Raw genomic sequence first — 27,151 nt, 5'->3', positions numbered from 1 at the left:
GGTCCGTTCTTAACCTGAAACTGTTCTTAACCTGAAGCACCACTTTAGCTAATGGGGCCTCCCGCTGCTGCTGCACCGCCGCTGCACGATTTCTGTTCTCATCCTGAAGCAAAGTTCTTAACCTGAAGCACTATTTCTGGGTTAGCGCAGTCTGTAACCTGAAGCGTATGTAACCTGAGGTACCACTGTGCTTACCCATTGAAATCACTGACTTTTGAGTCCCCTTCTGAACTACACATTTAAAGCAGCTTCATACCATTTTAAACATGGCTCCCCCCCCCAAATTATCCTTTAACTGTAGTTTGTTAAGGGTCAATGGCCATCTGTCATGGATTCTTTTAGCTGAGATTCCTGCATTGCAGGGGGTTGGGCTAGATGACCATTTGGTCCCTTCCAACTCTAAGGTTCTACGTTGTTAGGAGAGCCCTATTACCCTCACAGAGCTGCAATTACCAGAGTGGTTTAACAGTCAGTCACTCTTCCCAAGGAACCCTGGGAATTGTAGCTCTTTGAGGGGCAATAGGGGTCTAACAACTCTCAGGATCAATAAAAACTACAGTTCCCAAGATTCTTTGGAAGAAGCAATGACTGCTGAAGGTGGTATGATGGGCGGTGCAGATGGGACTTGGCTAACTTGAAATCCCATTTAACTGGGATTAAGCCTTTTTTAAATTCAATAGGACTTCTCTGAGCAGACCTGATTAGGATTGTGCTGTCCATGTGGATCCAACCCAGAAAAGACCGAGAGATGGAAAAAGAAATATAAACTTCAACCTGTTGCCCCCAAGGGGAATGGATTGGTTTTGTAATGCCTAATATGGTTCAAAAGAACATATCTCAACTTCCTTAGGTACAGTTTTCCTGGTTCAAGGGGGGCTTCCTCATAATTCTAGTCCAACAGAATGTTACAAAACTTTTGACACTGTTGTAGAGACCACCCTAAACAAGTCCGGACAATCTGATGTTGTTTAAACTTCCAGCTAAACCTTGTGGAATTAATATGAGTTATTAGTTAACAGGCAAGCCATTAAGACTTTCCGTTATTTTGCCTTTCGGGAACATTTATTAATTAGGGGGCATTAAATAAAACAAACACTTCCATGTCATCTCTAAGCAGAACCAAGGGAGAAAAATAAGACCAGAGGTTGCCAAATTGGGGAAAGAAGAGGGAGAGAGCCAGAAATGGGTGCTGCTTTTCCCTTCAAAGAATTCAAGCTATTTAAGAAAGTATCACACACAAAAGTGAAGGGAGGGGAGGATAAACTTGGTTTTGCCAAGCAAGAAAATGGATCAGGCTCAAAGCTTCTTAATTGTTTGCGTTTTGACTTGATGGGGAAACGACAAATTCTGAGGTTTTGTTTTGCAACTTTCAGGTGCACTTTGAGAACTTTTAAGTGGAGTGAATTTTAGCAGCAGGGAGCCAAAAGAACTGTGGGCAGTTCTTTTAAAAGAATGTCCATGTGGATTCTGTTCATTGATTAGATTCTAACCTATAAGCACTTTTTTAAAAAAATGGAAAGGGTTCCATTTAGTAGTTTCTCTCCTGTATTATTTAGCCAAGGATTAGTAGTACAGTCATACCTCGGAAGTCGAATGGAATCCATTCCAGAAGTCCATTTGACTTTCAAAACATTCGGAAATCAAGGTGCGGCTTCCGATTGGCTGCAAGAAGCTCCTGCAGCCAATCGGAAGCTGCAGAAGCCCTGTCAGATGTTCTGGTTCCAAAGAACATTCACAAACCAGAACACTCACTTCTGGGTTTGCGGTGTTCAGGAGCCAAAGCGTTCAAGTCGCAAGATGTTCGTCAACCAAGGTACGACTGTAGTAGTAGTAGTAGTAATAATAATAATAATAATAGAAATTGTGACTATCTGTCTTCCACTCTGACCAACTCTGCTAGCACTTGGGAACAGTTTTCCAGCCCTACCTTGGCAGCATCAGATTGCATTCCTGTTTGTTTACCTGCAGCGTGCAACCAAAGACGCCAATCATCAACATGGCAACAGAAAGGTAGTCTGTGAAGACATCCCACCACGGCTTCAGCACCCGGAAGGCTGGCTGCTGCTCAGAGAACTGGCGGAATTCAGTGATAGGAATCATCGTCCTGAAAGACAGCAAAGGGAGGCAGGGTGAAATGGTTATTTTGTTCCACGTAACTTAAAAAGTGAAAAGACTCATTTTCCTCCTCTGTTCAAGGAGGTCACAGAAATTCACACTGATGTGACGGCCTGTCCCATGAAACCTAGAAGCAGCTGTTGCTAGTCATCAAATCAGGAGGTCCTTGGTAGCATCAGCTCTTCCGAAATCTCTCCACTGAACTTCCCAAGGCAGTGATTGGTTTCCAAGGCTGGCTCTCTGATTTGTTGAGAACCTCACAAGGCAACCCAGTGCCCCAGATATTGCTGGAATACAACTCCCCTCATTCCTGACCGAGGCAGGCTGATGGAAGTTGAAGTTCAACACTGACCACCCTTGTTATAAGGGAGTGCATCAAGTGCTTTTTCCAACCTTGGAAATTCTGTTGGGGACTTAAGAGTTATCAGGCCAGGGCTTCCCAAGTCTGATCTGTCCTAATAGGAGAATTGCTCCTTAGAATTCAAAACCTTGCTCTCCAGACCTGTCTGATTGGGACCTGCCTCATTCTAAAATGGGCTGGTTATGGACCCCAGCTACCCAACCTACCTGTCAGTCCCAACTGAGGAGACTCCTGTCTGTCTTTTCCAGCAGCTCTTGGGGGCCCAATTTATATCAGCTCCATGATGGAGTGGATGCTTTTCATACAAGATTCCGTATCTGCTATCTCCAGTTACAGCTGGGAAAATCGCCCATCAAAACCCCTGGAGAGCTTATGCCAGCCAGTATAGACAACTTTGATCTAGATGAGCCAATTATCTGACTCAGAATAAGGCAACTTCACATCTACTGCTCACCTGTGGCTTCTTCCCAAGCCATTATGGTAGGGCCTCAATCCAGTAGCCCTGAGGAAGGTACATATAAATTAGCTCCAGTCTGGTACTATGCCCTAGAAAAGCAGAGCATTAGTCACTGCCCTTCCAAGGCCCCAACAGGTGTGTTTTTTTGGGGGGGGGTGGACACCTTATATTACATCATCAGTAGCATAAGCAGGATGCTAAATGAATACAGTGGTACCTCAGGTTAAGTACTTAATTCGTTCTAGAGGTCCATTCTTAACCTGAAACTGTTCTTAACCTGAAGCACCACTTTAGCTAATGGGACCTCCTGCTGCTGCTGTGCCACCAGAGCACGATTTCTGTTCTCATCCTGAAGCAAAGTTCTTAACCTGAAGCACTATTTCTGGGTTAGCGGAGTCTATAACCTGAAGCGTATGTAACCTGAAGCATATGTAAGCCGAGGTACCACTGTATTACAGAGATCTGCACTCAGCTTACGTACGAAGCATTTTTTTAAGCTGCAGCATTGCATTCCTTTGCTTGTAGAATTCAGCTGGGTAACAAATACCTCTTATGTTCATATTCACAATTTCAAAAGTCTCTGATACTCTGATGATTCCAGGACTAATGTTGAAATCCAAACTCCGGACACCATTAGAAGCAATGTGTGTGGGGTGGATCCCCCTCTCTTCTGTTTCACAAGCTCATTAGCAAAAATGAATGGATGCCAATTGCAAATACAGTATTCGGCAAGAATGGCAGATTTGAGTTTCTAGCTTTGCTTGCTAAGCAAGGCTAAAGCGAACATTAGATCACTCTCTAGGAGGGCATCAGAAAAATTCCTGAAGCAAAGTGCCCAGATATTCATAGGGGGGAACCCAGTTCAACATTTTCCTGAAAATCCCCATCGCAGAACATTAGCCGCTCAAGGACATCACTTGAAAATGCAGATGCACCAGAAGCTATTATCATGTGCAAAAAGCTGCGCTCGGTGCACATGTAAGCAAAGTGCTTGAATTGAAAGGTCACAACTGCCCACCTGAACTGCAATTCAATGGGAAACAAACTGCCAGACACAGCAGAAAGTGCTGTCTAACCTTTTCTCAAAGGACAACAATCCTATTCCATGCTATCATTCAAAAGACCGCGAAGTGAACTGCACAGAAAATGGAGGATGATTTATTTCTCCCCCTCCCCTCTTATTTTTGCTTTCCTCTTTGAAGAATGGTTTGGTAAAGCTCTGCCAAAAGTTACGGGAAAGCACGGGTCTCTTGCTTCTGTAGTTCCTGTACTCCCCTGGGAGAACAGAATCAATTCATTAGAGGATTCAGCAGCACAGGCTACACAAACCTAATTGTTCTCTGCACTTCTGTCTCCGCACGGTCTCTGTGAATCCACGGGTACCTTTGCTGCACTGCATCTGTTCTCAGAACCGTGGTCTGGGTTGTGTGAACTGGGCCAGGGAATATGGGGGTGGATGGTCCAAGACTCTTGTTTTCAGATCTGTTCCAACCCTATGATTTCACGACACCCCATTTGGATTTCTGAAAATCTCTACTTACTTTCAATTTCTTTTCTATAAACAAGTTACTCCTTGCTAAGGGCGGTGTTTCAAACCAAGCAAACAGAGTCTTTCAAAGCCCCTTTCAAATTGTTGTTTCCATATCATGGAATCAATAATGTTGGGGGGAGCCTAAATCAACTTTCTGTTTGATACAGGAAGTCTAGAACTAGGACTTCACCCATCAGATACTACGAGAGCTTCAGCAAGTGTTGTTCTCCCCTGAATGAATCAGGGTCCTCAGATTCTCATCTTTCTTTAAAAAAAGAGAGTACATTTCCAGCATTTGTAGGACTTGAGACATGAGGCAAAATGTATAAGAATTTGGCTTGTTAGAAGTTATTTGTTTATTTATTTAAATATGTGCATACAACTGTGTCACAACAACAGCAATTTATCAAAGCGGCTGTCAGCAATAAAACCATACAGTAAGGCCATAAAAGAGTTAAAAACAGGCCTCAATTAACGGTTGTGGAAGGAAGTGTCCTTAATTGCCTGCACCTGCCCGGCAAAATGTGAAAGTTTCCAGCAGGCGTTTAAAAGTTGGCACAGAAGTTGCCGGCTGAAACTCTGTTGGCAGAATATTCTACAGGACTGAGCTGATGATACCAAAGACTCTGCTTCTCGTTGTTGTTAAACGAGCCTCACCAACACAGGGAATGACCAGTGACACATCTGCAGATGATCTCAGTGATCGAGCTGGGATTTAAGGGTTCAGGACATCCCTGAGGTACCCTGGTCCTAAGTTGTGCAGGGACACATTGTTCAGGCCTGCAGGAAGACACGATCCAGTGATGCAGACGTCAGAGACTCCTACATACGCATGAACTTCGGTGATGCCTCCTTGCTGACTCCCCTGACTTCAGGAACTTACACAAAAAGAGATCAACGCTCTCCCCCACTGGGCAAACAGAAGCACCAGCAAACCTAACATTTCCTAAACAAATTAAGGGGAAATAAGATAATGAGCTTGAGGCAGGGAATTGGGAGGGAAGCAATTTAGCTGCAGATTCTAAAATGGTCTCTTTGAATTCTGTGTTTTTCTAATTAGCTTTCATCAGTGGAAATAAAGAAAAGCTGTCCAGACAGCAAGGAATTATTAAGTATTTTTGGAGATGCAAGTATACGTCAGACTTCAGGAGGTCCATATGGCCTGCGTTCCTGGATAAGAAGAAAATTAATTCATTCATCTTCTGCCCACTGGCATCCTAAGGGAATAGCACTTGGGTGAGTCTTCAGGACGAAAACAGGCTTGGTTGCAGAATTGTTCTCAGAAGAGAGACAGGCAAGGGATGAGGATGGTAGCCAGATCAAAATAAAACAAAATCCTGGGGTTTTGAAGCTCGGGCTACAAGCTTATACACATCTAATTTGTTTGAAGAAGTAGCTGCAAGGTTAGCCATTTCTCCCAAAGTATTTTGGCACTGTGCTGATAAGCTGCAAATGATCTGCAAAGCCATCACCTCTTAAGGGTCTGGCCCAATGCCCAAAATGACTTCAGGAAGGCTCTTTGGGAACAGATCCTGGCTCGGTGAAGCAAGTGGAAATTTTTTGGTCTTGAACTAGATGGGCAGAGGATCAAGCACAACCCAAAATTATGACTCGACACAATATGGTACAAAGGAGGCACAATTAAAGTCTTTGTCTCACAAGTAGCAGATGAGGTGATAGGCCTTTCTAGACTGTACTCATTCAGACCAGAGGTGGAGGCTTCAATTATAGCAGGAATGGGAAGCATGCAGCCCCCTAGATTTTGTGGTACCCTCAGCCCTCATCATCCCTGACCATTGGCCATGCTGGCTAGGGCTAATGGGTGTTAGAGGTCCACAGATTCTCCATCCCTACATTGTAGAAACCTTCTATAATAAACATTCCTATAGAAAATTAGCCCCCAAGGGAGAATGTTAGAGTAGAACTATTCTTTTCATCACCTATTTTTCTGTGTGGGGGGATCTTTTTATTTTTGATAAGGGGAAGCATTCAATAGTTTGAACCCCCACCTGCTGTCTCAGATGGTACAGTCCAGACACAGGTTTCCCTACTGTTTTGGAGAGCTGGGCCAAGGATTGTTTTTGTCCTGATCCATGGGGATGCCTACCACCACAAAGAGGTTATGACCCCCAAAAGGGGGAAGGTCAGTATTCATATGGTTGCAAGCAGACAGGAAGGTGAGGTGAAGCAGGATCAGCCCCTTGGGAGAAGAGCCTAGATGTGGATTTCAGGACCACAGTTAGCAATCCTGCAGCTAAGGCAAAGCATACAAGTGTCTCATCAGTGTCCTGGAATAGCGGCAGGTCCTTATTGCCTGTGTTACGTATTCATTAACTAGAGACCCAGCCCCCTGAATCTGACTGGTTAAAAGTCCCACGGCCTTCCTCTGCAGCCATTGGCTTCTTCTAGGTCCCAAGTTTCAAGTTGTGGGGACATCTTGGGGCTCTCCCGATCCTCTAAGTCATCTGTGGGTCAACCTCAGAGCCTGATGACAGAGGGGTCTCTTGAAGGTTTAGGGGAGGAGGTGTGGGCTCTGGTGACAGCAGCTCTGCATGACATGGACCAAGGAATGGATCCATCTCCTTGAGGCTCACATCATTGGAGGACTCTGCTTCTGTAGATTCCAGGTCTGGGGCCATAGCAATTCTGTATTTTTGAAAGACAGCTGAAAAACAGCAGCCAACTGCTTCTAGGACAGCCTTTCTCAACCTGTGGGTCCCCAGATGATGTTGAACTATAACTCCCATCACCCCTAGCTAGCAAGGTCAGAGCTCAGGGATGATGGGAGTTGTAGTCCAACAACATGTGAGGACCCACAGCGGTTGAGAACCGCTGTTCTAGGAGAACTGTACTGAATGTTTTTGTGCACGTAAAACTTAAAAGTATGCATGTGCAACAACACAGAGAAATTAAACTTGCTACACAGCCTGAACAAGAATAAAGTGCAACTGATGTTTCTGCTGATACTACATGCTTTAGTGCTGATATTGATGGCCCCTTTCTTGCTATCTCAACACTTCTGTCCATTATCTTATAGTTCAAAAGTTCCAACATAGGCTGAAATCCTATGCACATTTACCTGGAAATAAGCACCATGGAGGGGATACTTCTGAGTCGACATCTGCAGAAGGGAACAGCTAGTTAACCTCTTGTTTCTTAGGAATTTGTGTTTCATCATTTAGCAAAATCCACATGGCTGAATTACAGTTTGAACACTGAGATTTCTTCTTGCGATGAAGCATTCTTTCTGACTCTCACCTTGTGTATGTATATCCCTCTTTTGCCTAAAGAGGAAGGTGAGGCATGAAAGAAATCACACACAAAACAGAACTTCAAATCCAAAACTCCCTTTAGCTAATCCTAGGGTCTATTTCTCAGAGGATACAGAACCACCACATCACACACCCAACTTTTTTGGTCAGATGCTTGCAGGCGACGCTGTGCAGCCAATTGCTAATGCTACACAGTGGCCCTGGACTACAAATTCCATCATCCCTGACTATTGGCTATGCTGAATGGAGCTGATGGGCATTGGAGTCCAGACCTGAAGAGCCATTGGTTCCCCACTTCCTGCTATGCAAAAGCATCTTGAACCAAACTGGTAACTCTGCAATAATCCATCCTGGCATAATTGTACTCTGACTTCGCAGTAAAGTGGTACCTCGGGTTACATACGCTTCAGGTTACATACGCTTCAGGTTATAGACTCCGCTAACCCAGAAAAAGCGCTTCAGGTTAAGAACTTTGCTTCAGGATGTGAACAGAAATTGTGCTCCGGCGGCGTGGCAGCAGCAGGAGGCCCCATTAGCTAAAGAGGTGCTTCAGGTTAAGAACAGTTTCAGGTTAAGTATGGACCTCCGGAACGAATTAAGTACTTAACCCGAGGTACCACTGTACTACTTTTTGCTCAATGCCAAAGCAGCTCCCTCTGAGTCTTAGATGCACATGGGTGTTTCTATGTGTGATTTATGGTGTCATCTGGAGAAGTCACTGAGAGCAGCACTCAGAGCTGATTCCTATATTAATCTCGAAAGCATTTATCTTCATTAAAGAATTAGAGAGCTTGCAGTCTTAATTTATAGACCTGGCCTATAATAAACCTGATGCCTTATTGCCCAGGATTTAAACACTCCAAATGCATTTCAATTGCTTTCACTCAATGCCCAGTAGTTGAACAGTTAAGAAGGCTTTGTAGTGCTGTGGGCTCTTCAGAGGTTGCAATGCTTTTTATATAATGATGTAGGATAATTTTCAATCACAGGTGGAGAAGGGGCACTCTTACCTTACCTATGCTAGGGTAAATGAAAGGGAAACAGACAAGGCACAAACATGGGGTAATAATCCTGACGCACTAGAAATCTGCATCTAATAATATCTGCTTGCCAAGTTGATTTGAATGGGACTTTTGCAGAAATAAAAATGCTTAGGATTGTAATCTATATAACCTGCTGTCCATGAAACCTGATCCTTCCTGCAGATTTTGTAGAGGAAGCATTCTAGATCCTCTGATCAACGATTTGGCTTTTCGTTGACTGAATAAATGTCAGAACATAGGTGGGAGACATGCCATTTTCCAGTCCCCTGAAGGATACACCCTTAGTTGCACCAAGAGCAGTCTGAATCAGCTCCAGGCTCTACTGATTTGATCATTTGCGCTAATCCTGTAGCCACTTTTGAAACTTGCACAGAGGAGCAAGCAGATGATGGTGTTCCTTGTGTTACTGTACCACACCTTGAAATGTTAGCGGGGATTCATCCAGGGAAAAGCCTGCACTGCTGCAACATAGCTCCTGCTTCTCAAATATTGGGAGAAAGCAAATGGGCAGACCCAGGATGCCTGCATTCCATTTGCAGAGCCAGGTTAGAAGCATCAGAAGCTGAGTCAGTCCACTGGTCTCTTTTGCTCAGTATTGTATCCACACAAACTGGCAATGGCTCTCCAGAGTGTCAGACGGGGAGGGAGGTCTTTAACTGGAGATCCTGGGGACAGAACCAAGCCATTTAAGAAACTCAGATAAATAAGCTAGGTGCCAAATGACTCCTTAAACCAAAATGGAACATCTAGTTGCCATTTGGGGGCAATACTGCTCCCAAGTCTGATTTTGGATTGATTATTTGGCTAGTTCAGATGACAACCTTGAGCTAGGTTAAGAACTCTGAGAACTTAAAGAAGAAAAGTCACTTGATCCAGGGACAGTCCAGATATATATTGGCCTATTCAGACCTGCCAACCTAGAGTTCGAAAGCATGCAGTGCAAGTAGATAAATAGGTACCACTCCGGCGGGAAGGTAAACGGCGTTTCTGTGTGCTGCTCTGGTTTGCCAGAAGCAGCTTAGTCATGCTGGCCACATGACCCGGAAGCTGTACGCCGGCTCCCTCGGCCAGTAAAGCGAGATGAGTGCCGCAACCCCAGAGTCGGTCACAACTGGACCTAACGGTCAGGGGTCCCTTTACCTTTATTCAGACCTCATTTTCTTAATGGCGACATGGACCATTCATAACGTAAGAATATTATTCACAACTGCGATCAGGGCAGTGGGGTGGGGCAAGCGAAGGCAAGAGACAACAATTCGCTTTACTGTGGTTCACTGTTCCTGCTTAGGCTGCACAGAAAAAGCATTTTGCTTCCTGAAATTGATTCAGTTCGTGCAGATGAAATATACTGTATTTTTTGCTCTATAAGACTCACTTTTCCCCTCCTAAAAAGTAAGGGGAAATGTGTGTGCGTCTTATGGAGCGAATGCAGGCTGCACAGCTATCTCAGAAGCCAGAACAGCAAGAGGGATCGCTGCTTTCACTGCACAGTGATCCCTCTTGCTGTTCTGGCTTCTGAGATTTTTTTTCTTGTTTTCCTCCTCCAGAAACTAGGTGCGTCCTGTGGTCTGGTGCGTCTTATAGAGCAAAAAATATGGTAACTGATAGAATCTACAGGATGCCGTATTAGTGCACAAAAACAGTCAAGATCCAATGATCCCCAGATGGTGGAGAGGTCAAGCACCATCCTGGCACCTGGGCATCTCCGCCTGGTTGCAAGTGGCCCATAACCAGGTGCAAAACGCGCCTGGCACCTGGCTAATTTCAAACACTGGAACCAAGGACCTTCTACTTGCAAATCATCTACTCTCCTACTGAGCTGTGGCCTGAGGTTATTTTTTCCTTTTTGCTTCAGCACACTTTATACTGACAGCTAAAACCAATGTAGCACACCACAGCAAGCCACGGCGCTTTCTGTCTTCTTGCACCCATACAGCTACCACACTTAGCTTTCTGGAACTAGCTTGGCAGAGATGTTACTGTTTCTTATCTCTTTGGGATTTTGAGTTCCTTCTATAGTAGCAACCAAGAGAACCTCCTACTGGAGCCGTTTGGAGTTCCTGTGTGTAGGGAGATGGATGCAGGCCAGGACAAAACGCCCTTTGTCAAGTTCTGTGAGGACTTTCTGTTCGGAGTGGGATGGGAAACGCTGACTAATGCAACTCCTCTTTTGAAACTCCTGCACTTTTTGCCAACTCGACTCTTATCTTTGGTGAGCGACTTTTCGTTTTGTTGATCATAACTGAAAAATTTCACAGTTTCAAAAATATCAACATTCAGGGACATGGAATCTAAACTCTGAAATCATACAACGAGCTGGAAGGAACTGGAAACTTTTCAAGAATGTGTTTAAGGATCAGATTACTTGACCCATTTAAAGCCCAAATTCTCATTCTGTAGTGCCAAATAAGCAGCGTTCCTAATCCCATTCTAACAACAGGATACTGCAGAACTGTACAATACCATCTCACTTTATCAACACAGCTTATCAAAGCATCCCTAACCTGGTGCCCTCCACATGTTTAGGACTACCACTCCCATCATTCATGACCACTGGCCATGCTCATGGGAGTTGTAGTCTGAGATCCCGAGAGCTCCAGGTTGGGAAAGGTTTCAGTGATGCTGTGTGTTCTTTTCACGTTCTCTGTCTGAGCAACCTTTTAACTGGATTGAAATATTATTGTGATTTGCCGGTTAGGATGTTTTCCTCCATGCGTGATGCCCTGAGTTGCAATTATCTGTAATCTTGAACAGGAATTGAGTTAACAGGCCAGTAACAGTCACACAGCTGGCAATGCCTACTTTATAATGTGGGGTGATTATTTGCACAGCAGCAGAGGAACCTTAATTTTATCACCTCATACTATTGGTCCACGTAGTTTTCCATTAAGAGGGCTGCAGAACAAGTGGGTCTGTCAGTTGCACACCCCCATACCACAGTGGCTCATGATGACTGAAATGAGCTCCACATAAGGATGGTGGGTAAAAGGATTAATTGTTGTTGTTCTAGAAAATCAGATAATTGTCTCCCTCTCTGAATCTTGGAAAGATGCCTAATTGGCTCTCCCTTCGTGGTCTGGAGACGCCCTCCCTTTCCTGTTGTTAGGGAGGGAAGGGACCAGGAATGCTTGCATGCATGCCTCTTAATTTGTTCAGTTTTTAGGGTTTGTTTAGATGCACACAGGAGCCCACAAGCGAATCTTCCAAATGCCACAAGGCCTGTTTTCAAATACTGGTTCAGCTGGGGAGCAGGGACCACGCCATCTTTCTCAAGGTCTACAAGCATATTCAAGCCACATTTAAGCAATACCATCATTGCTGTCCTGTAACACAATGGCGTTGTTCTACTTCACCTGGTTCGAAGGGTTGTTGTGCGGATAAAATGGTGGGGGAGGAAACAACAGGTGGTACCTTGTTGCCTATGTATAGGTAAAATGAGAGAGAGAAAGAGAAAGCGCACAACCATACCAAGGGAAGAACAGGAGAGAGTACAGTGCTGACAAAACAAAAGACAGGATCCCCCACAGGTATTGGCTGAACTTCTCTGACATCACAGAGTGTTCTGGGCAGAGTCTTATGACATTGCAGAGTATAGTGGACCCCTGAGATACAAACTTAATTCATTCCGGGGGTACGTACGTACCCTGAAAAGTCTGCAACATGAGGTGCCGCTTCTGCGCACGCACGCAGCATGATAGAGCGCTTCTGCGCACACGCGTGGTGAAATCTGGAAGTATACACTTCTGAGTTTGCCGCGTTCGCAACTCGAAAGTTACGTTACCCAAAGGTAACGTAACCTGAGGGTCCACTGTAATGGGGAATGGTTGGGGTTCAGTGACAGAACAAGTTTTGATGTCAACCACCATCCTGGTGCCCAGGCATCTTCACTCAGTCATAAGTGGCTGATAGCAAGGTGCAAAATGCACCTGGTGAATTTCAAACGCCGATTACAGGTGCTCATTTTATTATTTTGACTTTAAACATCTACTACCCTCTTCTACAAGAAAATGGTCCCAGTTCCCAAATACATGTGTTTTGCATCAGGCAGCAGAAGCAACCCACCCCCATTTGCCCCCTGTTTATGATGTTGCTATGATTTAAGTGAGTTTAAAATGTGAAATGGTGCATGCTCAAGAGTTGTTGGGTTTTTATATAAAAAACAAAGAAAATCTAAGAGGCCAACTGATTTGTTTGTTTGTTGGGTGCTCTAACACAACAGGCATGTAGAAACAGTTGAAAAGCATGGAATGACGGTGGAAAGAATAGAATTAGGAATTGTGTGCTTCACAACCAAAGCCATGGATTTAGACATCTAAAGGGGGCCCCTATAGGACCATTTAAATCCAGGGTCCAAGGGCCCCTTCCAGACATCCTTTTTTTCTTGTGCATTCCTGATGATTTGTGCTCATGATGACATCAAGGTTTTTATACTCAATCCCACTTTCAGTATTATTTGTGCCTGCCAAAGTTTCCATTTTGTTTCCAGTCAGTGCAAAAACTTCCTGCTTTTTATACCGCAAACATTTCTGGGGTGGAGGAGATGTCCTGCTTTTATTGTGCTATAGTGCAAGAGTGCCCCTCCAGACAGCAATAATGCATTAATACTGGGAAAACATCATGGAACAACTAATAAAGCAGAATAGTGTATGGATAAAGGCTCCGAACCCTTAGTCCAGACTCAAGCTCAGGCAAACACAGACCACTGAATACATAACCGATAACTTCACTACTCCTGTGTTAATGACATGCTGTAGAATACACCTGCCACACCCCCCAAAAGAAGTCTGAATAGGCTACAAAATCATCTAGTTCAGTGGTTTTCAACCAGTGGGCTGTGGCACCCTGGGGTGCCTTGAATGAGGGTCAGGGGTGCCACAGGCAACATGGGCCTCTGTCCCTCTTTCCTTCCCTCCCTCCCTCTTCTGATGCCCTCTCGCATCTCTGCCACCCAAAGGCTTACACAGCAGTTTGTTGCAGCAGCCCTGGCTACAAGCTCCCCAGGTGACCTGGCCTGGGACTGGCCTGGGGTTGTTTCCCAGGCCCCTGTAGGGCAGTGTGAGGAGGCACCTCTCTTTGGGGTAGGGGCTCAGAGACCAGGGGCAGCAGCAGTGGCTGCCCGGAGGACTCCCAAGGAGAGGGGAGAAGAGAGGAGGGTGTTTGAAAAAGGGTGAGAGGCTGCTGGCTCTGCAGGCAAGGGGTGACACACCTGGGCTCCTGAGCCCCGCAGAGGTGCCGCAAAAAGAATGGTCAAGGAAGCTGTGGACTCAGAAAGGTTGAACACCTCTGATCTAGTTGCACCACTGCATGAAGCTTGTGCATATCCCAGTTTATTAAGCCAGGATTTGCATGTGCAAACTAGGTCAACATATTATCAGCCAATGGAACTAAACTTCTAAAGCCAGAGACTTGGGAGTAGTTCCGTTCAAAACTGAGTCAGCAATTACAAGCATTATTGCAACGATTTATTATTATTTTTAGAAAGAGAGGACAGTTCTAAATTTCCTCATGACACTGGCTGCACCGGATCATATTGCTGTATCATTTTCAGACTGAATACACATTTTGTGCATGGGCAGTATCCAATTTTTGTATTTCAAGCTGCAGAAAAACCTATCATGGGAATGATGTCTGGTTGCATAACGCATGCAGGTATATCATAGTCCAAAGCAGGTAATTTCAAACTTCAGCAATGTCACTACTTGAAAGAGGATTTACAAAGGGCGCACACATTATTTCTTTTGTCTGACTGTCACCTCGAAACAACTGAAAAACCTACAAATCCTGTTCACTAAAGGCAAAAGGGGGAGGTGTACTCCCACCATAAGTCACAATCTCTTTCAAAGCACTTTCAGCTCTTTGAAGAACAAATTAAGATTTCTTTCTAGCATAAGTTAAATGGCCAGGAGAAAGGCCAGGAAGAAGGAAATGGCACTTGACAAAAAGGATTACTGCAGAAATTGTGATGCTATGACGGGTCAGGAAACTTTTACCGGAGATGCACACACAGGATGGAGGAGGAGCCAGAGGGAGCGTATGGGAATTTCCAAACTGTCACTATTTCTGGATGAGATTCAATCACATACTGGAAAATTAGAACTGCTGAGCTATAGGGTATTGGGAGGTGTTGTGCAACAAATGTGCTTCCCCCAAAGATCTGACTTTTGCAGTAAATAGAATGATGGGGAGACACACACTGAAAAGTGTGGGATAACTCTTGCCTCCATGCAATGTAAGCCCCTGTATGTTTAAAGCAAGTGGATTGCCCCCCAAAGAATCCTGGGAACTGAAGTTCATTAAGGGTGTTGGGAATTGTAGCTCTGCAAAAGGTAAAACTGCAGCTGCCAGGATTCTTTGGTGCTTTAACTGAATGGCATGGATGTGACTGTCACCTAAGCTCCCCCCACACAAATCAGAACGAATACTCATTAAACAGGCAACATCAAACTCACAATGCAGAAGTCCCCCCACGGTGCCTGGAGACAGGTCATGTATCCACAGCAGCGACGAGAGGAGGAATGACCCCTGGGAGGAGTGCAGAGAGAAGAAATGCCATGGTGCACCTACAGCTGCACAACCGAATGCCTTCATCTGCCCCAGCTGCAACAAAACATGTCTCTCCTGTATCGGTCTCTACAGCCACAGCAGGCGCTGTAACCTTCCAACGGTTTGATTTCACCCGCAAAGGTGCACTCTGCCATTGTCTCCCGAGACAGACGGATGCCAACCATTTCCCCTCCTATCCATGCCATCAACCAGAGTTCCCTTTCACAAGTTGGAGGCAATGGGGAAATATCATAATTTTTTGGAAGGTGGATCAAACAAGTGGCAACCTATTTCAAAGCTTTTGCAAAACTAATCTACTTTCTACCCCAAACTTCCTCCAAGGAGATCAGGGTGCAGCTTTCCCCCACCCTTTTACCCTGACAACAATCCTGCAAAGCAGGTTAGCCAAGGAATGGCTCAAGGTTGCTCAATACGCCGAGATTTCCCTAGTTTACGTCCACCAGGCTACCCACCACAGCTTGCAAGTTTGCATTAACTGACAGCTGAGTGTACTGTAATTGCTGACTTTCTCTAAACAGGAAATCAAGCAAGCTGCTCATGTGTCTTGCTTCATACAGACTTTACCAAGGGCTGGTGCAGTTCCACATTTTGAGCAAACAGAAAGTAGCATATCTATAAAAGGGTTCCTTCTGAGCCTCGTCAGAAACGTCCGTTGGAGATCACACCATGGCGGAGCCAAAGAAAGTCTGAGGAGTGGCTGCTTCCTCATGATTTGTGGCTTCTTTATATAAAGGATTTATTCTACCTTACTTTTGAATGTCAAACAAGGAGGCTTTTAACAACTTGCAGCGTTTCCTAGCAAAAGCAGCCTCAGCACATCTGGATAAGCAGAGCGATACTTCTGGCCCCCAAATGCGTCTCAGGCACTGCTTTCCAGACAGAGTTAAGACAGATGGCAAAATAAATCTATAGGGTATAGGAAAGTATCACTTATCATGACCTCTATCATTTGGTTCTGCTAAGTTTTCAGTTTCACTTTATCAGGAAATTCACTACTGCTAATCGTACAAGGTTCCCCAGATCCCATGCTCAATTATTCTGTAGTGCTCCTCCGCTTCCTAAGGCAGGAATCTGTAGACCCTCCAGATGTGCATGGACCTCAGCTCCCATGATTTCTGTCCTCTGGTGATGCTGGCTGGAGTTGGGAATTCAACACAGCCTCCAGAGGATCCACAAGTTCCCCAGAAGTCTTATATTCTTCCTCTTCCTGGCTTTTCCTTCTGTCCACCGCATAGTTGGATCATGCATTGGGTCTGTCTCAGTGTTCAAAACTCCCATTGTTCTAGGCGCATTTTGCAGCAAGGAATTTTCATTAGGGCGAGCAGTTTCTGAGCTCTGGGCGCAGTACTGCACTCAATTAAAACTGCAGAGTGGAAGGAAAAGGTAAAGGTAAAGGGACCCCTGACGGTTAAGTCCAGTCGCAAACGACTCTGGACTTTCGGCACTCATCTTGCTTTACAGGCCAAGGGAGCCGGCGTTTGTCTGCTTCCGCAGGCAGTTTTTCTGGGTCATGTGGCCAGCATGACTAAGTTGCCTCTGGCGAAGCCAGAGCAGCACATGGAAACGCCATTTACCTTCCCATTGGAGTGGTACCTATTTATCTACTTGCACTGTGTGCTTTTGAACTGCTAGGTTCTGTCTCATGAGACCAGGGCCCTGCAGGATCTGATTTCTTTCCGCAGGGCCTGTAAGACAGAGTTGTTCCACCTGGCCTTTGGCTTGGAACCAATTTGATTCCCTCCCCCTCTTTCTTTTTCCTTTTTCCTTTCACCTCCTGTGATGAGGCTGCATTTTAATATTTTAATGTTTCAATATTTTAATGTTGTATTTTAATCTTGTTTTTAAGTTGTATTCATTCAACTTGTTTTATTATTGCTTGTTAGCCACCCTGAGCCTGGCCTTGGCTGGGGAGGGCAGGGCAGGGTATAAAAATGATGATGATGATGATGATGATGATTAGGTTGGCAGGAGCTGGGACTGAACAACGGGAGCTCACCCTGTCGTGGGGCCTCGAACCGCCGACCTTCCGATTGGCAACTCCAAGTGGCACAGTGGTTTAAACCACAGCGCCACCCGCATCCCTAGAAGGACCTTTTTCTGCCTCCCCAGTTCCAGCTACTCTCCAAAGACTGGAGAAGAGACCATGTGGAAAATGAACACAATATTTTAGCCGCAGTTCATTCATTTTCAGCTTTGTATTCTTGTTATAAAAAAGTGTGCCCAGACATTCTGTTGTTGCGTCCATAACCTCGGTTTAAGGTGCCATTTAGCTCCTAGCTTTCATACCTCAGCTTCTAACACTTGTCTGTCTAGCCTACCTCAGCTATAAGGCCACATTACATTTCTGTGCAGAGTACCCTTCTGCAGCAGGTTGTTGTTTGAGAACCAAAGACCCAACGAGTGAAAATCCCACGGGATGCACAGAGCTGGTCGCACAATTCTCTGAATTGCAGCCTCAGATATAACAAAATCTCACAGCAAGCAAACGCACTGACATTAGTGTTTAGAATGTGGCACTAGTAAACCCTCACATCTGTTCCCGCTTGGAATGCTTTAATCTTACTACAGTGGTACCTCGGGTTACATACGCTTCAGGTTACAGACTCCACTAACCCAGAAATAGTACCTCGGGTTAAGAACTTTGCTTCAAGATGAGAATTCGCGCAGCAGCGACGCAGCGGCAGCAGGAGGCCCCATTAGCTAAAGTGGTGTTTCAGGTTAAGAACAAACCTCCGGAACGAATTAAGTTCTTAACCCAAGGTACCACTCGGTGCATGGAACTCGGTGCATGCTATCTCAGAAAGATGACTTAAATAACCACCATCGTTTGTTTTGCACTTGTATTTATGTGTTGTTTACAATGGAGTTAGAGACTGCCTCCTTTCTTTCTTTTGTTTTAGACATTTTAAAAAAGGAGAAATGAAGAAGAGGGAATAGAAAGAGAAGGGAAATGGAAATAGATGTTTTGTTTGAGAAGAAATACAGACGTACCTTGGTTCTTGAACAGAATGTGTTTCGGGAGTCCGTTCGACTCCTGAAACTGTTCGAAAATCAAGGTGCAGCTTCTGATTGGATGCAGGAATGTCCTACAGCCAATCAGAAGCTGTGGAAGCTGTGTCAGATGCTTGGCTTCCAAAAATCATTCAAAAACCAGAACACTCACTTCCAGGTTTCGATTGTTCGGGAGCTGAGTCGTTCAGGAGCCAAGGTGTTTGAGATCCAAGGTACGATGTAAATGGAAAAAGATTGATGTTTAACATACTATGTCATGGGTCGGCAAACTAAGGCCCGAGGGCTGGATCAGGCCCAATTGCCTTCTGGATCCGGCTCACGGACGGTCCAGGAATCGCTGCATGGATCGCCAGCGTGCGCGTTCTTTCCCTCTCCCTCACACGGTGGCGGCGCCTCCTCCCTCCCTCCCTCCTCCTGGCTTTTCCCCGCCCTGCCTAGAGGAGGAAGGGAGCTGGGCTTTGTTGGTGCCAGCAGCAGCACTCAAGCAAGCAGTCACCATTTAAAGCATCGCCTCTCCAGAGCCCTTTTGCATACCACTCATCATCCCACCACCGCCGCCAGCCCCTGCCACTTGCAAGACACAGGTAAGCAGCCACCGGGGCTCGTGGTGCTCTTGCATCATTCCCCCCCCAAAATATAGTCTGCCCCCCTACAAGGTCTGAGGGACAGTGGACTGGTCCCCTGCTGAAAAAGTTTGCTGACTCCTGTACTATGTAAAGCAGCAGGAAATATCTTGTGTCGCTTTGTGGCACAGCAAGGCAAAGTGTGATAAGGTTCAGGTGGGTCAGTGTGTAGGATGGATGGATTGGGTGGGGTGTGGCACAGTAGGGTTCAGGGTTTTCCATGGGCAACATAAAGTTCTGAAGCTGCTCTAGCTAAGAAACAAGCTAGGACTGAGCCTTTATATCAGTGTTTCCCAATACTGGGTCTCCGGCTGTTTCCAGACTATAATTCCCATCATCCCTGCTAGCTAGGGATGATGGAAGCTGTAGTCCCAAGTTTGGGAAATGCTGCTTTATATAGTAGTCGCGACAGCATCAGCAGGTGTGCTTCAAGATGCTGAGCTTCTTAAAGGGCCTGACCTTCTTGAATAATCTCCTACTGTGACAGAGCAAGGGAACCTCAGCCCTTCCTGGGTCTTTTGCAGTGGAGTCCTCCACGTCTGAGGACAACAGTGCCATATGCTCAGTGCTTCCTCTGTAAACGCTTCTGTGGCTGGCCCTGGATGCCCTGCCTCTCCTGCCCATGTCCCTTGAAGATAAGGACTCCTACTTGGGGATGGGACGTATCTGATTCAGTTAAATCCTCAGGCCCTGCTGAACTTCCTCAAAACGTCACATAGGCAGCTGAAGTTTTCATCCTTCTCACCCCATATGAGCAGAGTGCCTTGGGTGAGTTTAAATGCCTTTTGTGACCTCTGGTCAACTCAAGCATGTGCTCATTCCAGGCATCTCTTTGGATTTGATTCAAACTAATATAAAAAACCCCGCAATCAGGATTGTTCCTGCAAGGAGGAGGATGAAAACACTACCGGAAAAACAATTTAATTAAACAGATCTGTTTCTCCAGGAAGACAAGATTTATTCTTTATGCTCCTTAAAATGCCTTGACTGAGCAACAAGTACTGGAAATGGGAGCTGAGAAATTAACACAATACAGTAGCTCTGTCCATGCACAATATATCATAGAATCATAGAGCTGGAAGAGCTGGAAGAGTAATCTACCTTGGTTCTCGAACAGAATGCATCCCGGAGTTGCATTTGACGCCTGAAACCATTCAATAACCAAGGTGTGGCTTCCAATTGGCTGCAGGAATGTCCTACAGCCAATCAGAAGCCGCACCGGACGTTTGGCTTCTGAAAATCGTTCGAAAACCGGAACACTCACTTCCAGGTTTTGATCATTTAGGAGCTGATTTCTTCAGGAGCCAAGGTGTTTGAGGTCCAAGGTATGACTGTATTCCAAGCCTCTGCAACACAAGAATCTTCTGCCCAGTGTGGGGCTCAAACCCACAAACCTGAAATTAAAAGTCTCATGCTCTTCAGAGAAGCATACACAGCTGATTTCAAGTTAGGGCTACTTCCAGCTAAATATTCTTAAAGGTAAATGTAAAGGTACCCCTGCCCGTGCGGGCCAGTCTTGCCAGACTTTAGGGTTGTGCGCTCATCTCACTCTATAGGCCAGGAGCCAGCGCTGTCCGCAGACACTTCCGGGTCACGTGGCCAGCGTGACAAGCTGCATCTGGCGAGCCAGAGCTGCACACAGAAACGCCGTTTACCTTCCTGCTAGTAAGTGGTCCCTATTTATCTACTTGCACCCAAGGGTGCTTTCGAACTGCTAGATTGGCAGGCGCTGGGACCGAGCAACGGGAGCGCACCCCGCCACAGGGATTCGAACCGCCGACCATGCGATCGGCAAGTCCTAGGCGCTGAGGTTTTACCCACAGCGCCACCCGCGTTTGCTGCTATTCTTAGTAGCAGCAAAATCCTATACATGTCATGCTCAAAAAGGCTTACTCGAGCTGCAGCCTGTGCATGGTTTACTCAGAAGCCAGTCCCACCATGTTCAATAAGGCTTATTCCCAGGTAAAGATTGCAGCTACAATCCTCTGGGTATTACAGTCAAACCTCGAGTTACAGATGCTTCAGGTTGCGTTTTTTCAGGTTACGGACGCGCCGAAACCCGGAAGTACCGGAATGGGTTACTTCCAGGTTTCAGCGATCGCTCATGCGCAGAAGTGCTAGGTCACACTTTGCGCATGCGCAGAAGCACTGAATCGCAACCCGCGCATGCGCAAATGCGCTGCTTCGGGTTGCGAATGTGCTTCCTGCATGGATCATGTCCGCAACCTGAGCGTCCATTGTACTTCCAAGTAACTATTTTTTAGGATCAGCGCTGTAAGTGTGGAATAATAATTTAAGGATTATTCCCAGAAAGCAAATGGATCAACCCCTGTTCCCCCATCCTGGAACGAATGTGCCCTTTTGGTGGAACCTAAGTACTGTCAGCAACAAAGTATCCTCTCGCCTTCTGTCCCCCCCCCCCCAGTGTGGATTCTGGCAGTGATCCTGCCATGCAGCTTAAAACGTGACTTCGGCGAGATTTTAAGCCAATAAACTATGCACAGCAGCTCCCTGGAAGTCACAAAAAACAGCGACATAATGCTCTTCCATAATATTGCGTTATGAGAAGCCGTGACACAAAAGCTAAAGATAAGCTGCAGAAAGAAGCATTTTGGTATATCGTTTTTCATGGAAGCAGACAGCTTGTACTGATCTGCGGAAAGCCAACGTGATTCCCTGTCTGCTCAGCAAAACACCTCATGCTTGCCATTCAAGTGGAATAAATACTCTGAAGTACTAAATAACTGCTGGGGACTAGTTCAGATTGTCCAAAGCACTTCCATGTCCTGTGGACTGACCAACTGGCCTGGCTTCAGCTGCAGGTGTCTCTGCAGCCTGGTGGAAGGGGTTAGTTTGGATGTAATGTTCATGATTCCACAAACAATGGAATGCTGGACTAGATAATCCTCATGGTCCCTTTCCCCTCTATGATTCTATGACTCTTATGTCTGCCATGAACTCACTAAGTGTCCTTAGTGTCTCAGTCTCAATCCCTCACCTGCAGTATGATAATACAGTGGTACCTTGGAAGTCAAACGGAATCCGTTCCGGAAGTCCGTTCGACTTCCAAAACATTCAGAAACCAAGGCGCAGTTTCCGATTGGCTGCAGGAAGCTCCTGCAGCCAATAGGAAGCCACATCGGACATTCGGGTTCCAAAGAACGTTCGCAAACCAGAACACTCACTTCTGGGTTTGCGGCATTCGGGAGCCAAAAGGTGTTCGGGATCCGAGGTACGACTGTACTGATTTATTGGAAAGGGTTGTTGTAAGGATTATAGTTTAGATAATCTACATGAAGGACAAACACTTGAACACTTGCGAACACTATGCAAATTACTTAAAGAGATCCTTTAAGTAAGCCTGCACTGTCTGAAAAAAAAATGCTAATCAGTCTGAGGGACAGCAACATGCCACAGACTCCTACAACGGTGCTTTTGTAAAATTGCGATGCTGTGAATGAACACACTGAGAAAATTTACAGAGGTTTTCCTCGCCACTCCCTTTTCCTTCCGGGACGTAATACTATGCACGATCCTACTCATATGACATTCGTCAGAGCCAACCAAATCCAGCCTAACTTTCCCACAAATCAGCATGCATGGGATGACTCGAAAGGGTTGTTTCTGTATTTGGTTGATTATTTTTAGCCCACCCGCCCTGCAACATTTGATCCCACAAGAATTAAAAGAACAACAAGTCATAGCAGTAAGAGCAGATAAAAACAAAAACATAATGTAATAAAAAAATAACAGCCATGGAGCCCAGGGAGACAGATCTTTACCAAAAGCATCCGTGTCTGGCATGTTCCCAGGGTGAGGGCATTCTACAGTCAGAGAAAGCCTGCAAAAGGCAGATATTACCCCAGAGTGACACCCACACGTCAGTTTTCTGGCTGTTTCAAGAATGAAAAGGAGTATGATGCCGAAACAGGTTGGTTATTATTTTTGTGTGCCTGTGTGGGTGAGCACAAAAGGTGTATTTCTTTTCTTTTGACAGGCGTGAGGACACTGAGGGCAGCAGAGACATGAAATCTGTACATTGTGTAGTACAGGCACCTTCAGGGAAGTGCTGAAGCTCTGCAGTAAAACGCATGCTTGGGATGCATGTTCAGTTCCTGACATCCCTGGTAGGAGTCATGGGACTGCAAAAGATCCCCGACTGAAAATGCAAAAAGTCATCACCAGCCATAGATAACCCTGGCCCAGGAGATCATATATGAACGGCCCCTAAAATCATTTTATGTGGCCCCTGAAACGGCCCCCTTCTTCTTCTTCTTTTTTAAATGATATTTATTAGAGTTTCAAATAATACATAGAAGCAAAAAACAACAAAACAATTTTCCAGAAAAGATAAAATAATAAAAAAGAAAGAAAAAGCAAAATTAAAAGACATTCAACATTTACAGTCCTTATTTTCAATAACTTTTTTCCGCGACTTCCCCTCGCCTCCCCTTCTTGTATTCCATGTCCAAATATTTGTTCAACAAGTTCTTGTCCCTAAATTTTTAACCTTAATTTATTATTATATTTAATTCAATTTATATATCAACTTTTAACTTATATACATTGATCGTTATACTTAAAGACTTTTTCTAAGATCGACCCAATTTCCCTTCCACGAATTCCCCATTTTTATACTAATAACAAAGAAAAAAAGAAAAAATAGAAAGAATCAGAATATATTTGTACACCCTTTGGATTCCCAAACCCCACCCTCCCTTCCCCGGTTTCGATCCCCGAACCATTGTCCATTAGTCCATCTGCTATCAGCCTGGAGACCTCACGTCTGAGGCTCTTAAATCTCTTTCAGTTCCTCTCTGCTGGTTTTTTTGATAGTCCCATCAGACTTCTTCCCCTCCTGTTTATTCTTTATCTTTTTTGCGTCTCCAAGTTGCCTCTCCCACAGTATCAATCACTTCAACATTCATGCATGTGAGTGAAAGACACATGTTGAGATATACATTTTTTTAAAAAAAACCAGAAGCATTTTTACTTGGTATTATAGGTCAGGACATTAATAGGCAAGATGTTAAATTGTTTTTATATGCAACAACTGCGGCAAGAGTATTGTTAGCCCAGAAACAAGAAGAAATTCCAACGAAAGAAGAATGGCAGACGAAATTAATGGACTATGCAGAACTGGACAAAATGACCCGAAGGATTCGAAACCTGCGAGACCAGAGATTTACAGAAGATTGGAAGAAGTATATGAATTATTTGAAGAGCAACTGTAATCTACAAATTACGCTAGTAGGTCTACAAGAAGTTTTGTAAGGAGAAATATATGAAGTGTTACAAAGTAGGAAAAGATAGAGATATTGGTTATGAGTTTGACATGTAATAGGGAAGATAAGAAATGCATACTGAGAGATCAGATTGGAAAATTTTCAGACAGGATTGATGGAAGTCAAAAATTTGAATAAGATGTAAAAGTATGTTTAATTACTGTTGAAAATGATATGTTAAAAAAACTAATAAAAATTATATAAAAATAAATAAAAAGAAAGATGCATGCTGGTCTTTATTCCAGATTAGTTAATCCAGAGCATTTATGTCTCTGGGCCTGCCCACTGCCAGCATGTGGCCTCCAACACATTATTATTACCCCTGTGAGAATGCAGCCCTCAGCCAAAATATGGTACTCCACCCCCAGTGTAGGTAATACTGAATTTGATGGACCAATGGTTCAATTACACAGCAGGCAGCTTTTTGTGTTCCACTTGGATTGGGAAAACAACACATTGGCATCTAGCACTGCCCAAGAGACAGCTACAGGACAGCTGTAAATGGACAGACATGCAAGGAGTACCAGGAAGAATGGACGGAATTTAATTATTATTTAGTTAAATATGTTAAGTTGAATTAATTAGAAAAAGCTTGCAAATACCAGATAGGCTTAGGATTTAAATATGTAATGTGATGAATTAATATGTTTAATGCTGAATTGGAAAGAAAGAAAGATGTTAAGTGATTAAGTTAATGTTATAAGAATATTGACTTGGAAAACCGTTATAATGAGATGCACTGAAATCTAACCAGGGGGATGCGAGGAAGTCACTTAACAATGTTAATTAGATTAGTTTTAATAAGGTTATGATTTATGTTTGTTTGTCTATTTGTCTCTGTGTTTAAATTTTTGTGGGGAAAAAAATGGGGGGGGGAGTAAATGGACAGACATGCAGGAAGTACTGTGCAGAATTAGAAGCATGCATCAGCAGCTTAAAAACAGAGGGAAAAGGAAATGACTCAAAAAATAAAAATAAAATAAAAAATAAACCACAGGTGCTAAGCAAAAGGGTCTTTAAGTCTGACTTCAATAGGAAACTGTAGTCATTTTTCCCAGTTCTACGTAAACTAACAGGCTGTTCCTGGACAAAATACAGCACCATCCTCCAGAACTACGGTAGGTATTTTGGACATTGTTTAGAGACAGCCGGTATATAACCCCAGTCCACCTTCTGCTTTGTAGTGATTAGAGAAATTGAATGCCCGCCATCACTTTCACTGAGCTCCAACCACTTGTATTCCTTTGTTGATCATTTAAAGGATTTCCCCATGAGGTCGCGGGGCACGTTACAGCAATATAATGTGCAAGAATCAAATGAGGCAGCTCTAAAGCAAAGTCCAAACAAGGCAGGTTCCATTACACACAAACCCCGCAAAAAACAACAACCCCTTAATTGTCAAAGGTGCATCTTCACATACGATGGAAGCCGTGCAACAGAGATGCTAGACTATGGGAAGGCAGTTCCACAATTCAGAGGCTGCCACCATGGACATCTGCAGGAAATTTTCGGGAAAGGGAGGACGGATAAATACATCAAATGAGTAAAACATACATACAGAACTGAAAAGTGGGAGCAGGCAAGTTTCTCACTAAACAAATGACAAGAATTGTGCCTGCGCATTTTGCCTTGTATCTTGGGTTCCACACATGCTAGAAATTTACTCTTTATAAAACAAAAGGACCTGTGGGTTAGCTGTGACAGCTGCCACAGAGAATGCCCTCTCCTGGGTCACCACTCCCCATAATTCAGAGGGCAGTGGAACGACCAAGAGGGTACCCTTCTTTCACAAGAAGCACCTTTCAAATTGCACTGGCAGGGTCAACTGCACACAGCTAACTACTGCAAGACCCTGCTTACAAGTCAGCATTACTCTCAGGAAGTGGGCCATGAAACCACTAAAGCCCACTATGGGCAGGTTACATCTTCTAGGTTAGGGATGGAGAACCTTTTCCAGCCTGAGTGCTATATTCAATTATCCGCAACCTCCCAAGGGCTATATTCCAGCGGTGGACAGGAGCCGGGGGGAAAGTGGGCAGAACAATTTATGCGAACTTTACTTTTGTACAGTTGTACCTCGGGTCACAGACGCTTCAGTTTACAGACTCTGCTAACCCAGAAATAGTACCTCGAGTTAAGAACTTTGCTTCAGGATGAGAACAGAAATCGCATGGTGGCAGCGGGAGGCCCCATTAGCTAAAGTGGTACCTCAGGTTAAGAACAGTTTCAGGTTAAGAATGGACCTCCGGAATGAATTAAGTTCTTAACCCGAGGTACCACTGTACAATAAACGCCTCTCTCTTCCCTATCCAGACAAGCCAGGGGCATTATCAGAGTTGAAGGACACATTCCAGAAGAGCAAAAACACCTGGGGTGTAAGGCAAGTCAGAGTGTGGCTGAGGGAGTGTTCCAAGGCCAGATAAGGAAGGCTTGGGGGCTGCATTGAGTCCCTGGGGCTGCAGATTGCCACTCCTGCACTAGGCAGTCCACTCCATCCTTTTATGTCTTTTGTCATTCCACTATGAGAAGGTCTTGTAGGCCACCTAGGCTAGTTTCTAGAAAGCTTTAGCATCCATTCAGGGGTTTAGGAAAGCCTTGAAGACCTGCTTGTTTTTTACTTCTTTTCTTGAATTGCGCTCTGGCTGATGTTCTGTTCATACTCAGTGCAGGAAATCTAGAGTGGGAGCATCAGCAGCCCTACTAGATCTCCAGAGGAGAGTCTACCACCCTCTAAAATAAGATGATGCCTGCTGCATTGGACCAAAGTCCATCATCAAATTCCCAAGCAGATGCCTATGGTAAGCCCACAATCAAGGCACAAGCACAACAGCTCTAGCTGACTGCTTCCATACAGAGAGGGAGCAGCCAATTAGGTCCATAGGTAAATA

The 27,151-nt window shown here is 44.8% G+C and overlaps 2 protein-coding genes across 3 annotated transcripts in view; one reads left to right on the top strand and one right to left on the bottom strand.

Moving 5' to 3' along the window:
* Positions 1-27,151, top strand: part of KYAT3 (kynurenine aminotransferase 3) — a 340,414-nt gene that overhangs the window by 249,807 nt on the left and 63,456 nt on the right. The window lies entirely within an intron of this gene.
* Positions 1-27,151, bottom strand: part of LRRC8C (leucine rich repeat containing 8 VRAC subunit C) — a 36,209-nt gene that overhangs the window by 6,496 nt on the left and 2,562 nt on the right. Inside the window, exons 2-3 of one of the 2 annotated variants that reach the window (XM_081865859.1) lie at positions 2,931-3,022; positions 1,963-2,104 (exon numbers count right to left, since the gene is read on the bottom strand). In XM_081865859.1, coding sequence (XP_081721985.1) covers positions 1,963-2,100 — 138 coding nt within the window. In that variant the 5' untranslated portion in view covers positions 2,101-2,104; positions 2,931-3,022. The remainder of the gene's footprint in view (positions 1-1,962; positions 2,105-2,930; positions 3,023-27,151) is intronic. The other variant, XM_081865858.1, reaches the window with a different exon arrangement.

Source organism: Podarcis erhardii (genome assembly GCF_964252035.2).
Source record: "Podarcis erhardii genome assembly, chromosome: 6".
NCBI lineage: Eukaryota > Metazoa > Chordata > Lepidosauria > Squamata > Lacertidae > Podarcis > Podarcis erhardii.
Note: the sequence above shows the minus strand (reverse complement) of the source record. Positions and strands in the feature narration are given on the sequence as shown.